Source organism: Danio rerio, chromosome 23, assembly GCF_049306965.1.
Source record: "Danio rerio strain Tuebingen ecotype United States chromosome 23, GRCz12tu, whole genome shotgun sequence".
NCBI lineage: Eukaryota > Metazoa > Chordata > Actinopteri > Cypriniformes > Danionidae > Danio > Danio rerio.
Genome location: NC_133198.1, coordinates 5,520,001 through 5,534,849, shown reverse-complemented (window position 1 = coordinate 5,534,849; position 14,849 = coordinate 5,520,001). Strand labels below are relative to the sequence as shown.

General features: G+C 34.9%; 2 protein-coding genes across 18 annotated transcripts in view; both read right to left on the bottom strand.

Moving 5' to 3' along the window:
* tead3a (TEA domain family member 3 a) overlaps positions 1-2,047 on the bottom strand; it is a 58,491-nt gene extending 56,444 nt beyond the window's left edge. The window contains 1 exon segment of the mRNA NM_001435891.1: positions 1,904-2,047. The gene's annotated coding sequence lies outside the window, so the exon portion shown is untranslated.
* A 1,675-nt stretch (positions 2,048-3,722) lies between these two features.
* Positions 3,723-14,849, bottom strand: part of LOC103908677 (tubby-related protein 1-like) — a 51,998-nt gene continuing 40,871 nt past the window's right edge. For 14 of the 17 annotated variants that reach the window (XM_073939746.1, XM_073939748.1, XM_073939749.1 and 11 more), the window contains 9 exons: positions 13,710-13,820; positions 10,720-10,884; positions 10,528-10,610; positions 8,598-8,765; positions 8,388-8,500; positions 7,781-7,889; positions 7,596-7,694; positions 7,007-7,178; positions 3,723-6,699 (listed from right to left, as the gene is read on the bottom strand). In XM_073939746.1, coding sequence (XP_073795847.1) covers positions 6,566-6,699; positions 7,007-7,178; positions 7,596-7,694; positions 7,781-7,889; positions 8,388-8,500; positions 8,598-8,765; positions 10,528-10,610; positions 10,720-10,884; positions 13,710-13,820 — 1,154 coding nt within the window. In that variant the 3' untranslated portion in view covers positions 3,723-6,565. The remainder of the gene's footprint in view (positions 6,700-7,006; positions 7,179-7,595; positions 7,695-7,780; positions 7,890-8,387; positions 8,501-8,597; positions 8,766-10,527; positions 10,611-10,719; positions 10,885-13,709; positions 13,821-14,849) is intronic. The other 3 variants (XM_073939753.1, XM_073939754.1, XM_073939755.1) reach the window with 1 other exon arrangement.

Here is a 14,849-nt window from a genome sequence, read left to right as displayed (position 1 = left end):
ATATATATATATATATATATATATATATATATATATACATATATATATATATATATATATATATATATATATATATATATATATATAGTTAAATATCTTAATTACTTAATTACTAATTTACCTTTCAAAGTATTTAGAAAATAAATTTAAATACAATTTTAATGAAGTCATTAGTAATTATTACTTTTTGAAGCCACTTAGCCAACACTATTTACATGTGTATAAATAATAATATAATCCATAAACAATGTATGTTTTAAATAATTAGAAATACATTGCTTACATGAATGAACAGTGTTCGTGCTTAACAGATGGACAAAGAAAAAAGGCCAATCCTAATAATGTTTTTGTAATATTAATAACAAATAACATAATTGGATGAACGCAAAAAGCATCTGTATAAGTATATATAACTAAATTAAGAGCTGATCATTGTATATTCTGGTAGGACCGAGTCTACTGGGGATCATTTATGTGACAGAACAGTTCATAGTATCAGCAAGTCCTCTGAAGGGAACTTCTGTCGTATTTTTATAGCCTGTCACATTTGTTACAAGACATTCTCCTCAGATTGCTCACTGTTACCTCACACAACCTGAAAAACCTGCTCAATCTGTGCACGGTGAAACCGAGGGGCTGAACGGACACGAGTGATGACTGAACCAAGTGATCTTAAAGGACTGCTTCTGAAGAATGGGATTAATGCACTCCCTCTAACAGCTGTAAACGAATCATACCAATGAAGGGTCATTTTTTTTACACTCAACACCAGCTTTTAAAACTCAAGAGAGAAAGAATGAGCAGGAAGGTTTTCGTTTCGTCATGAACAGGCTGGTTTTTGGAGTTATTCTTAAAGACTTAAAGCTCATTAACCTACATGAAGTACAGAGACGTGCCCAGTATTACATGACGGCTTTACAACTATTTTTCTTGACACACATTTACACTTACAAATCAATGATTCAAACTCAAACCAGCTTATTCTAGAATCACAAGCAGTTGTTTTTTTCTAAATCTAAATGAAATCAAGCAGATTACGACAAATATGGTTTATATAAGGTCAGCATAGTAATAGTTTATGTCAAAAAAAAAACTTGTCGGGCACATTTAAAGGAAAAAAGTTATTGGAAGAAATTTTAAAAGACTTCATTTAAGGATCAGTGCAGAACTAAAATACTTAATTGCCATTTTAAATCTTGTTTGCCAACAATAAACTGCTTGTTTATTAATAAATTGCTTGTCTGTCAGCAATAAACACTTTTTCTTTTCTATATTTTGACAAGTACAGGTAAAACTGTATGTTGTTTCATTTTCATCTAATTGTATTAAGCCGAATGAACATGAAACAGTGTTTCACCAATATTTAGAGATTTTTTTTCCCTCCACAAATATTATTTTAATTAAAGTAAGGGTTTCACTTACTCTTAATATTCTTCTATGTGAGTAAAACCAATTGAGCACAATTAACTTCGATACAACACCAAAATGTGACGTCAGAGATACAAACCAAAACAAAAAAGGTTAATCAAAAATAAACTCTTAAAAAAAAGTATGCTAGATAAAAACTAAAAAGCCATATTTTACTTTATTTAAAGCACACACTTTAAATTATTTGGAGACTCTTGGGGCATAATCCTGTGTTAGGTTATAAAAAAAAGCTTGCTCCGCTGAATAAGTAGTACAAACTTTCTCATACTCATCGACTGCTGATACTCGTGCATGTGTGTATGAATTATCAATAATGCGTTTTCGTCGGTGAACTCACGTGTGTGAGCGCGCAAAGCAAGATCACTGTAGAAGCTCCGAAAAAATGCCAAAAATGAGAATGATGTAAAAACTGCAGGCAGCGCGAGCGCAGAGCCTGTATGAGACAAAGGAGCGCAATAAGAGTTTTTCAACTTACCTTAAACGCAAAGCTCTGCTCTGCTGCGCGCAAAAGGGAGATTTCAGGCTTTATCGCAGGAGCTCATTTACAAAAGCAAACCGCGCTGATGTTTTTGAAGAAATATTTCTCCTGATTTGACAGTAAAGCTGGAATGTGAAGTATGACTTCGGTATGAAATCACGGCGAACTCGAGCGGAGCGCTGGAGGAGGAGTCAATCGAGGAGGAGGAGGACAAACCTCCACCCGCTCCAACTTCACCAGCAAACCACAGACGAGATGCGCTCAGCGGCTCCGCGTGTGTGTGCCCGCGCGTGCGTGTTTTTGGGACATATTAGAAAACCAATGTGTATAATCACATGGGCATTACGAAGGTATTACAAGGAGATTGTGAATTCTGACATGCTGTTTTCCCCATTTCTCCAAAGGCGTATCTGAATTGTTTGTACACAGTTCCCTAAGGGGTTAACTAAATTAGGATAACTAGGTAGGTTAGGGCAATTAGGCAAGTTATTGTATAGCAATGGTTTGTTTTCTAGACTATCGAGAAAATATTTTGCCTAAAGGGGCTAATAATTTGACCTTAAAATGGTTTTCAAACAATTTAGAACTGTTTTCATTCTAGCCGAAATAAAACAAATAAGACTTTCTCCAAAAGAAAAAAATATATATACAATCAGACATAATGTGAAAATGTCCTTGCTCTGTTAAACATCAATTGGGAAATATAAAAAATAAATAAATCAAAGGGGGCTAATAATTCTGACTTCAGTCGTAAATACAGTATATTTTATAATATATATCCAGTTTAAGTCTAATTTAAGTGATCACAAACTTCAAAATAATTTGCAATAGCAGCTGTTTCCAAACAGGTTTCCCATATCCTATCCCCTAATACAGTGGTTTCAAAGTGGGGGTCGGGACCCCCCGAGGGGTCGTGGGGCAATGAAGGGGGGTCGCCTGGTGATTTCCAAAAATCTATTTATTTGTATTAATATAAACATTTTTATTAATATAATGTATTAAAACATATTTTATCCTTAACTATACTGAAAATAAAAATAGTTGTTTATAGTTACTATATACTATATAGTTACTATAGTAGCTTATAGTTACTAGTTCTATTGGATTGCGACCCCTGGGGTAATTACATTATATTAAAGGCAGCAATAGCGTCAAATGCATTTTGATTTTATAACATCAGGTTATACTTTCTGGCACATTTAAAGCACTGACACAAATATAATTGGTGTGTCTGCATCATTGCATGCAAGGTTTCTGTATTTATAACCACCTCAGAGGATATTGGGGGTCGCGAGTCACTGGCATTGTTATTTTGGGGGTCGCGGGCTGAAAAGTTTGGGAACCCCTGCCCTAATAGATGGTCAAACAGATACCTCTGGCCCACTGGCTGATGTGAATAGTGACTTTTTTTCTTTTCTTTTTTTTTTATAGTGCACCGTTTTCAACTCAAAGAGGAATTAAAAGTGTCAAACTCATATATATATATATATATATATATATATATATATATATATATATATATATATATATATATATATATTTTTTTTTTTTTTTTTTTTTTTTTTTTTTACAGAATTTAGACTGAAAAAAATGTGTCGTTTTAACTTTTTATTTCAATATTAATTCTGAAGATGAATAGTTTAGAACACATTCATACAGGTGGTGCATTCAATTTATGAAGCCTTGTTGAAACAGCACCACCCCAAGGACAACTTCACCAATTCATCATAGAAATGAATCAAAGAAAAAGTTCATGGTTAGCAGAGGAAATGGTACTGTAAAATAGGTCGTAACCAAAAAATAGTACACATATAAATTATTTTTGAATAATTTATATATTTCTGATCATTTTAAATAAGTGAGAAAAGAATAACGCTTGCATTAAGCCATGTTTTACAGCATCACAATGTGTCATAAGATCTTTTATGCATTCGTGTTGTTTTCATGAAGAAAAAATGGTAACACTTTACAACAAGGTTCATTAGTTAATGCATTTACTAACATGAACTAATCATGAACAACACATGTACAGCATTTATCAATCATAATTGAGCATTTACTAATGCATTATTAACATTTAAGTCCATGCTTGTTAACATTAGTTAATGCACCATGAGTTAACATGAACTAACAATGAACTACTGTATTTTCATTAACTAACGTTTATTAACATGAATAAATACTGTAGTAATGTATTGTTCATTGTTTGTTTATGTTAGTAAATGCATTACTTACAGTTTTTCTCAGTCCCCTTGGTGTGTTTCTCAAAACACCAGTGCATTTCTGCACAACAGTTAATTCATTTCTCGAAACAATTAGTACAAACTGCAAAACCAAGCTGATAACCTACAAAAGCGCGTCACATGCTCAAAATGGATAGTTCATTCCTCAAAAGCAAGTATTGATGTCAATCAAAGAGTCAGTGTCATCAAAATGAAAAGTCCTGACACCATTGTTTATGAACAAGATAGTCAAATGGCTTTGTCATGTTTTCATGTTTTATGACAGTTTAATCTGTACATTTTTTTTCAATGCAAAAGTCAGATTTTGGAAAAACTTTGTGAAAATGCTCAAGATAGTACTATATACTATTTGCACAGCCATTTGAAAACTACAGTAAAGTTGGACATCACTGCATTTAGTGAGTGTATCTAGTACAAAACACTGAATATGTATGTTTCACATTTTCCCTGCATTTGCTCTTTACAATTAGAATTTTTTCACTGCATTGTGCAGAAGAATAAATACTCCCTTATTTACAACAAATATAAACTTTCTTTGGGTTGAACTGTGCACAACTGTAAACAATATTGCAGTACATATTGGAACTCAACCAACATACATACACAGGTCTTTACAGTTTTTCTTGTTTGCTTTGACCTGGTTAAAGAAACTAGGTTCCACTTCATTTTCCTTTTCACTATCCCAGCAGAGCAAAAGACCGGTCTTGCAAATGTGTAAACTCTTTCTCATTGGGTTGACACATTTTCCCCACCATTTTTCAAAACAGCTAACACGGATGTCATTCAAACAGTCCAAACTCCATTGTTTTAGTTATGGTAACCAAACAGAAACCATCTATTCCTAACTATTAGAAACTACCAACATCAATATGAATTCAGTGAAGCACCAGTTTGACACTCCTTTACACAAATCTTCAATAAGCAATCAGTCTGCAAACCTTATAAAACGGTGGAAGCTCTGTGTTGTTCTGTGACAGCATGGATGGAGGAGGTCAATAGTGGCTATGTCTTATACTCCCAATAGGTTTGACTGTATATTGGTTTACATGTGTTTCTCTAATATTTACAGTATTTTATTACTTTTGACTGTTTTTACAGTATTTCAGTTTTCAGCCACTGTTTGAAAATTGTCATGAATTCAATGTAAATGTAATCAAAGCATTTCTTATTCTGGATTCAATTCTTTGCAAAAAGGCAAATTTGACAGCCCAAATAGAAAGACAACAAACGGCATTGGCAATAGGCTACAATGACAAGCAATGGTGGTGCACTGAGTTCTGTATTTTGTATTTTGTTGTCCATTGTGTAATGATTAATTGAAAGAGCTCATACACTTGTTTGCAAGTTGTGTTGTTTGAAGGTAAAACTAGCTTTTGTTGCATATTTTAAATGTTTTGACACGATATGTGCCTTTTGCAAGCAAAATGTGTCATTTTGACCATGAGTGCCGCTGTTTAGGCCTGTGTGTTAACTGTTTTGAAAATGTGGAGTTTCAGTTGACAACTACATCCAAGCAATCGAGAAAAACTGTAAATCATTCATGAAACTGTTTAATTTAGAAGACATTTTCAGTAAAATAAAGATTTAAACATTTTTTTATAAAATTAGCTTGCAAGATTTTGACAACTACTTCAACATTTTTGTATATAATGACTCAAGTAATGAAATAAACACTATTAGTTTTATATGGAATGACTATTCGGCATTTACAAGTTTAGTTCATTTTGACTGACAGGACATAAGCAGATGATAATGTTATAAACAGCAGAGAGTTGTATGAAAGCAATTGATGCATGTCCGAAAGCATTTGCAATTTGCTGAAAGGAATGAGAAACTGCTTCTAGGATGGGCAAAAAATGACTAATTGTTTTGAGAAATGCATGACCTGTCGTGCAAATGTAAATAGTGTAGTGAGAAATGCACCAAAGCGACTGAGAAAAACTGTAATATTAACTAATGAACCTTATTGTAAAGTGTGACCGAAAAAAAAAAAATTTCCTTGATTTTTTTTTTAAAATGCGTGGTCAAAAAAACATCATAACAAACCAGAAGAATATACAGAAAGGCATTTGCATTTTTTTAAATAACTTAAATGCACACTCATGTATGTTATCATATATTTCACACCACAGAACATTGTCATATGTTTGACAATCGAAACATATTGCGCACTAATCATTTACTTTTGATGTAAAAAAAAGAAAACCTGAACACATAAATCTCAATACAACCCAAGATAAAGTCAAACATTCATTTTATGTAACCTGCGTTTACCACATCTATGCAGCACATGTGTGCATGTGCAATGCCTATGTTCATCACATTCAGGCACAGTGAACCTCCCCAAAAATGTCCCACATCATCAAAATTTCCTTGTTACATAGAAACTCCAGTTCGTAAATATTGTATCTTGTGTTCATTCACAGGCCAATTTGCCATCAAAGCTGGACAGAGCAATAGCAAACGCCTGCACCGCACACATGGGGTAATTATAGTCCAGAGTGAACATGTCATCTGCCACTCTCCCGAACTGCATCACGATGTAGCTGTCTGAAAAAGAGAGAGTTTGCCTTATTATCTTCATTGTCACAACACACAAAAAAGACAACACGCAACATCAATGACACTATAAACGTTCCCAGATAGCATACGAATGTGGGCCACTTTAGGCAGTTATGCGACACTGGTGGTATTGCTTCAGCATAGACAAAATGAATGTGAGCCTAAAGTGGCCCACTCATACAATGGCAAAGGGGGGCCTTTTGACAGTGGAAACGGTGATAAAAGCGTACCGAACTTAACCGTACCGTACCACTCAGTGGAAACGTGCCATAAGAATATAAGCCGTATCACTCACTGTCTTTGCTGTGAACAATCTGGAAGTTCTTGACTGAGGCCTGCGTGACTCGACCGGAGAAGTTGAGCACATATGAAGCCGTGTCGTCATTCCAAACTGGTGTTTTGTTGTGGAGTTCTATCAGGTTGTCCATCTGTCTGTTTTGGTAGCGCACAAGTATACTGTCGTTCTCCTAAAAGTAAAATAAATAAATAAATAAAAAATGGTAAGCTCCTTACTTTTAATATGTTTTTTCTTTTTTTATCAAAAGTCAAGTTTCATACCATCCTGATTATTAAAGATTTTATGAGTACATATTATTATAAACGTTTTATCAATGGCTTTAAAGGGAAAGTTCAACTGATGCTAAAAATGATATCTAATTATAATTAAATAATTATAAAATAATTCCCCCATATTTCCTGAATCTTTTAATTATGTTATGCACTGTTGACTGTGAAATGTCCAAATGTACCTTCTGTTTTAATTGTGTTTTCCATACTGTTGAAACTTTTTCTGATTGGGTTTGTAGTTAGTAGTTTCAACTGAAAATGGGTTGTAATCAACTTTCTGTTACATATCAGAATTCAAATATATAACGGTAACTCACAGTACGTGGACGTATCGGCACTCGCTCATTTTCATCATCCATGCCCGGGATGACCACTGACATTTTTCTGGGCCCTTTAAACCCCAACACATTTGTCTCCTGCACACAAACACAAGCATCTTCTGTGAAACAGATTGTCAGTTTACCTCCACGTTAACTGTTGCGCAGTAGAAGTAAGCACTCACATAAATGATAGCCACCAGCTCCTGCCGGGCGTTAGACATGTCTCTGAGGGCACGATCAGGGTTGAGGCCATTGTCAAACACTGTGAATTTTGTACCCATGAGATTGGATCTGGAAGAAACAAAAAAGAAAGTTTGGTTGCTCATCCAGATAGCATACGAATGCGGGCCACTTTAGGCAGTTATGCTGCACTGGTGGTATTCCTTCAGCCCAGACAAAATTAATGTGAGCCTTAAGTTTGCAATGGCAAAGGGGGGCCAAAGATTTAAATTTATATATGGGTCATTTAAGACAAAGATTTGGCAGTTATGCCAAAATGTAATCTGAATGTGAGCCTAATGCTGACTACAGTCGGCGCCAATAGCCTAGTGGTTAGTGCGTTGACACATGGCACAGAGGTGCTCGCAGCGACCCGAGTTCGATTCCCGTCTTGAGGTCATTTGCTGATTCTTCCCCTATCTCTGCTCCCCACACTTTCCTGTATCTATAACTCCACTGTCCTATCAATAAAGGTGAAAACCCCTAAAAAATAAAATTGCTGACTACACATTTTGTTACGTAATTTATAAATGAGTAACTTCCCTCAACCCAGCTCTGGAAGCAAGTTACCTCAACTTTCCGATAAAGTTATCTCCACCCCGTGATAGATCAGTGGCATCTATGGAAATCAAATAATTCGATGTCGCACTCTTTTTTCTTTTTCGACCAGCCAATAGGAAAACCTGCAGAATAAGAACAAACGGGAAAGAGTCATCAATTTGTGATTGTTTTCTTTATTTTGAAATATGTGTATGCCACTTGTACTTTGACCTCAGTTACCTTCTTGTCATTGTCTAAATGGAGGTAATAAGTGGGGTAGAAGCCTCTGTCCATCCCACGCTTGTCTCGCGTCACTTTACACTTAATGGTGGTTCCCTGAGGTGCAGGTTGAAGAACAAACTCCTCAAGATCATCAAACTCAATCTCGGGAGATGGAGGTCTCTCCTCCTGTCATATGAGGGATAGCACTGATCAGATCATACAGAGTTTAAAGACCATCTAATCTTTTCCTTCACTGCTGCTCAGTAAATTTTTTAAGGTAAAATCAAATCATTCAAATAGGAATCTGTATGGCTGAGAGATTTGTGTCTAAATGTTTTTTTTTTAATTCAAGAAATGTTACTCTGGTATAACGAAATACTGAATCAGATTTTATTTTTGAGGCATGTTGCAACTTTTGAGCAACTCTTTTTTTTTTTTTGTTATCGAAAATTGTTTGCTGCTGTTATTATGATTATTTTACTGATCCTGATGCAATCAGCAGCTCCTCAACCCACAATTATTAGTATTAGCACAGAGTAAAGTTATAAAGTTTTGTTTTGTTTTGTGTGTATATATATATATATATATATATATATATATATATATATATATATATATATATATATATATATATATATATATATATATATATATAGTCAGGGGTCACCACAGTGTAATGAATTTTAATAATTACTATTTTTTATCATTTTTTCACATATTTTTTTATTTAACTGTAAATGCTTTGTCTGTTCTCCTAAATAAATAAATAATCAATCAATCAATCAATCAATCAATCAATCAATCAATCAATCAATCAATCAATCAATCAATCAATCAATAAACAAACAAACATAAATAAATAAAAAATAAACCAACAAATGAACAAACATAAATAAATAAACAAATGAACGAATAAATAAATAAATAAATAAATAAATAAATAAATAAATAAATAAATAAATAAATAAATAAATAAATGAATAAATAAATAAATAAATAAATAAATAAATCTCCTCCTGTTGAAATATGCAATGGCTCTGATTTTCAGCTGCATCAGTGTGCTTTAATTTACTCTGGTTTTGCAGGTTGGGGTCACAAACAGAGGTAGGGTTTTTGTAAATTTTAGGGTTTATAATGTCACAAATTCTACCACCTGTTGTTGGGGTCTTTAAAACTGAATAACAAACAAATAAATAAACAAATAAATAAATACATTTTCCTTTGCATTGAATCTTGAGCATTATAACTTTGCAGAAGTTGTTTATGCTTAAACAGCAACATTGCAATTATAGTAAGCTCAAAATCACAATAAATTATTTGAAAAAAAAAATGGGTTGTTTTAATTTCGTTTTTACTGTAAATCTCTAATATGTGCAACCTTTTAGCAAGGTCTCTTATTAATCAGAAAACAAGGCTTCATGTATAATTATTCACCATAATGGGAATAAATGCCTACTTATTTTTCTTTTAAACATTTTTTCATAATATATAATTAAACACACAGACACACACACACTGAACACAACAATTTCTACCAAACTGGCAAGTTAAATAAACGTAAACATGCACATTTTGGGAGACTCTGTTGCTCAATTGAATTGAGGCAACAAGTTTACTCAATTAATTTTGTTCAGTCAGCTTATTAGGGTTTTCAGTGCAGAATTGCACATTTATATCATGTAATTGACAGAAAAAAGTCAGAATTCTAAAATAAAGTGTCGCAATTACGAGTTATGATGTCAAACTTCTGAGTTTTAAAGGAGTTTACTGTTTTAGAGACTTTTAGAGATCTTAAATACTGTGTCAAAGACTCTTTTCTTGAGTTGTGTGCTCTGCACACGATTGTGACTCACAGCTCTGAGAAATAAAGTCACAATAACCCTTTTTTATTATTATTCAGAGGCGGGAACAGGCTTCCATACATTTCCTCAATTTAGAAGAGTCTGACCTTTTTACTTTTCTTTCCTTTGCCTTTCTTCTTTTTGGACACTTCTGCATCCTCATCATCACTTTCATCAGATTTAGCAGTATCTACACGTGAAATAATAATACAATTGATTATATGGATAACCATATGCTATAATATGCTAAATTAACTTTTATTAATGTTGCAAACAAAGACTGGGAAGTTTGGACTTACTCTTCTTCTTGTTTTGCTTCTCCTTGTCTTTGCTGCTCTTGTCTTTTTTCTTGTCTTTGTCTCCTTCGGCGTTAAACATGGAGGTGGAGGTGGTGGATTTCTTTTTGCTCTTGCTGGGTTTAGTTTCTGGTTCACTCTCCTCGCTGTCGGACTTGGTGGCTGCAGCTGATATTTACAAAATCAACAACTTGAATTTCTTGATATTATTAAAAACACCATCATCAAAATACTCGCAATTAATAGATTTTTACATTTTAATGATGCCTGGTCATATTTAATCCCAAAATAAATAAAGAAAAAAAATAGATGAAATGTATAGCATACTCATACTGTATATTGCAATTATTTTGCAGCTGTAGTTTCATTTTAACATTGTTTTATTGGTCACACTTTAAAATAATGATCCAATAGTTAATGTATTTACTAACATAATAGTAATGCATTTATAGGGTGTTAATTCATATTTAAACATTTGCAGTCATGACTTTGTTTGTTAAATAATGTTTTACAGTGTAGGCTGCAGTGCACTCTCAGAAATAAAGGTACATGAGCTGTCACCGGGGTGGTACCTTTTCAAAAGGTGCACATTTGTACTTAACCACTTAAACTCTGCTGCTATTTGGGGATTTCCGCCTGGGTTTTGCCTACCTAAATTTAAAAGCTTCCCAAATCCATATGCAGAGGTGTAAATGCAAAAAATTGGTATCATTTTAAAGAAAGCCCTTTGAATTTTCATAAAACACTATTGAAAGTGTTTAGAATAACTGTATATGTTGTCTGTGTTATAATAAACACCTAAAAAAAGAGGCGCTTTTTGTATTTTTTTGTATAAACTCAAATTTGAAAGTGTGCCTTTTAGGTTCTGTGTGGTCTAGGGTGCTGTAATTAATTTTGGTTGTTCCTGCACATGTCTGTAATCATAGGAAAAAAGAAAAAGGTCTCTACCATAATCTATGCAAAAGTTATTGCATTCCAACCAAGCGGCAACCTCCCGCTCTCCCTCAGGAAGCCAATACGGAAGTAACTAAAACTGCAATTCATCCGAAATTCCGCTAGTCCTGGCCGCTCCTGGCTCCAAAACAGAGCAAATTTCAATTGAGCCCACTGTTAGAATGGCCAACTTTACAGCAGAAAAAAGGGTGTTTACAGCCTTGCACAAAAAAAGATTTTGGTTAATACAGCTAATATTACCCTTCATGACAACTGTGAGGGGGGTGAATTTTTTTATAACTCATCCATTTCCTTTATATTAAGTTATATTAAGTTTGCATAATTAACGGCGTGGCCAATTGATTGACAGCTAGGTCTCGTTGGTCGCCGTCACGTCACCTCAGCTGAATCCCGCAGATTAGCCACTGAACTCGGGATATTTATCGTATTTCTGTGTTGTTTTATGTGGCTTTACACAGTCAACTGCCTTTTGGACTTGTTTCCTACAATTATTAGATGGCATGGCATGCTGAGGGCACTTAATTGTGCTCACAAACCATTCACGTGGCCTCCGTTTCCCATGTGAGTAAAGTTATATACTTAAATACCATCTCTATACATGTATTTGTTTTATTTAACATCATTTATCGTTTATATTTATATTAAGAGCTGTAATGCACTCCAGAATCTGATGATTTGATTAGCTGTAGGCTCTAGAACAGTCATCTGAAGCGTTGTCATACAGTGTTATGCTGGATTTCATCAATAGTCTTACATTTACTAACACAGACTATATCTGAAGTGTTTGGAAGTAATTCGCGTTTTCCTCCTGTTGAAAAACGTCATAAGAACAATGTTTAGTGGCTCTGTGTATTACAGCAGTGTTTTTAAATATCTAAACACTTTATTGATATAGTGTACAGCCAAGCACAAGTGGTCAGAATACAAACGAGTCACAAGTGATAAAGTATTAAGCGTTTCTCCTAAAGTAAAGTGTGTCTGAACCAGGTCCAAGCTAAATACCAGCAGGTGTCTGTAGCTCCGCTCACTCTCCGCCTCTTTGCCCTTGTTTGGTATCCCGACGTCGGTGTGATGACGCGCGAACAAAATGGCGACGGTTGGCCGCGCCTACTTGTGGCTTCTTTTGCGCTCTTTAGAAACATATGGGTGACATCACAGATACTACGTCCATATATTTTACAGTCTATGATGAGGTGCTGTACAAGCCACAGAGACCGATCCTTGTTTAAATATTTCACTATTCTTTTGTTTGATCAAACATAAATCACTGTGTTTGGACCACATCAGACATATAAAAGGATTACTTATGCACATCACCTCAAAAACAGAGGAGAATGGCCCTGAAGGGCACAGCATAAGGTAAGAGATGACAGCTGTCTGAGCTATCTGGGGCTGCTTATTGATCATAAATGTATTGTTTTCATTTCTGCGCCATGGAAACACCACAGTTCATTCAACAACTGTTTGGCATATGAGTATAATTCAGTAAAAAGAATGCTAGAACTGTATGAGCACTGGCAAGAGCTTTCATTTGAGCTATAACTTGTACATGTGTCATATAAAAAAATATGAAAATGAACCAATGTAAAATACCTAGCTCGGGTATCCAAAATACTGTGTATTTAAGCGTAAATAACTTTTATACAGTAGGATAAAAACCAAAGTGATGCATATGTGCATAAAATATAGATTCTACACTTTCAAACGACACCACTTACGGGGGTCTGGTGCAACGCTAGCCCTTTAAATCTGAAAGCGAAAGTCGATGATGTCACGGTACCAGGTCCACAGAGTTTAAGTGGTTCAAAAGTACCTCAAAAGTATATATTAGTACCATATTAGTACCTAAAAACATTTAAGAGGAACGCTTTTGTGCTTTTTATGTCTTAATATGTATCCTTGAGGTAATAATATGGACCTTTTAGATACAAATGTTAACCTTTTCTCAAGGTACCACCCCAGAGACAGATCGTGTACCTTTAATTCTGAGAGTGTGTATGCAATTCACAAGCTACGGTATTAAAGAAAAGTCAAATTACCTTTCATTTTTGCAATAAAATCTGGTTTGTCTCCATTTATCTGAAACATTGAAGCTGGCTCCTTTTTAGCCTTGGCTGTTTTTCCTTTACCTTCTGATTCTGCTTTATTCTCTGCAGAGATAATGGGAGGGATTCACAATGAGAAAACGGTTAATAATTGACATATTTAGAATAAATATCTGAGTTATTTTATTTTTTAGTTTATCACTCTGGTGATTTAGTAGAAGTTAATGAACTGAAGTCAATGTAGAGTTCGTTCACAGGGTAATTTAGCTGAGTGTCCTTATGTGACAGTCAAGTCAGGACCAGTTTCCAGAATGCCCTGGGGTTATTCAGGTGTGCCAAATACACATAATCAGCAGAGCTTATAGTTAAAGAGCAGTGCATTGGTAAAGTCTAAAAGAGATAGTGGATACTTGGGTATGTGCATGTCAATATAGCATAATTTTTGGCACACTGTACAACAATAATTACCATTTTTACATTATTTTGAGGGGTAGGTTTAGGTTTGGGGCAGTGGTTGATATTAATAAAACACAATGTAATAGGATCTTTGCCCTCGTGTCTGCAGTGTAAACAGGTAGATCCAGCCTGATCTCATGAGAAAACGTAAAAATTGTATGTTTTTTTTCAGTTTAGTGGCTAGTTTGTCAACCCAAGCTCATTCTGGAAACGTTGTCCGGGGAAGATCGGTTCCAGCAATCAGGTAAGACAAAAACATAATCCCAAAAATTAAGTGAACGAGTTTCATAACAGGGTAAGAACGTGGTGAAATCCGAAAACGCGGTAGAAAAAAAAAATCAGGGATTTTCTTTTTTTTTGGACGGCTTTTGTAAACTGTTGCTCGGGTTTAGGGAAACGAGCAGGCGGGCGGGTCAATCGGTAAAATTGGTTGGGGTCAGGGAAGGAGGAGGGCGGGTCAGCCGATTGTCCGGTCGCGCAGTCAATCATCCGGTCAGTCGGACAGCGATCTCTGGTGGGTGCAGGCGCGAACTGGGCTCGCGAGAGGCGTTTGAGATGCGAAAAAGTTCACAACAGCGGCCTCTTATGGATTCGCAAAAACTGCAACCGTACGTACCTCCCGTGACGTATTCCACGGTCTCCAGAAACATCCGCGGGACTACGTTTCCAGAATGAACC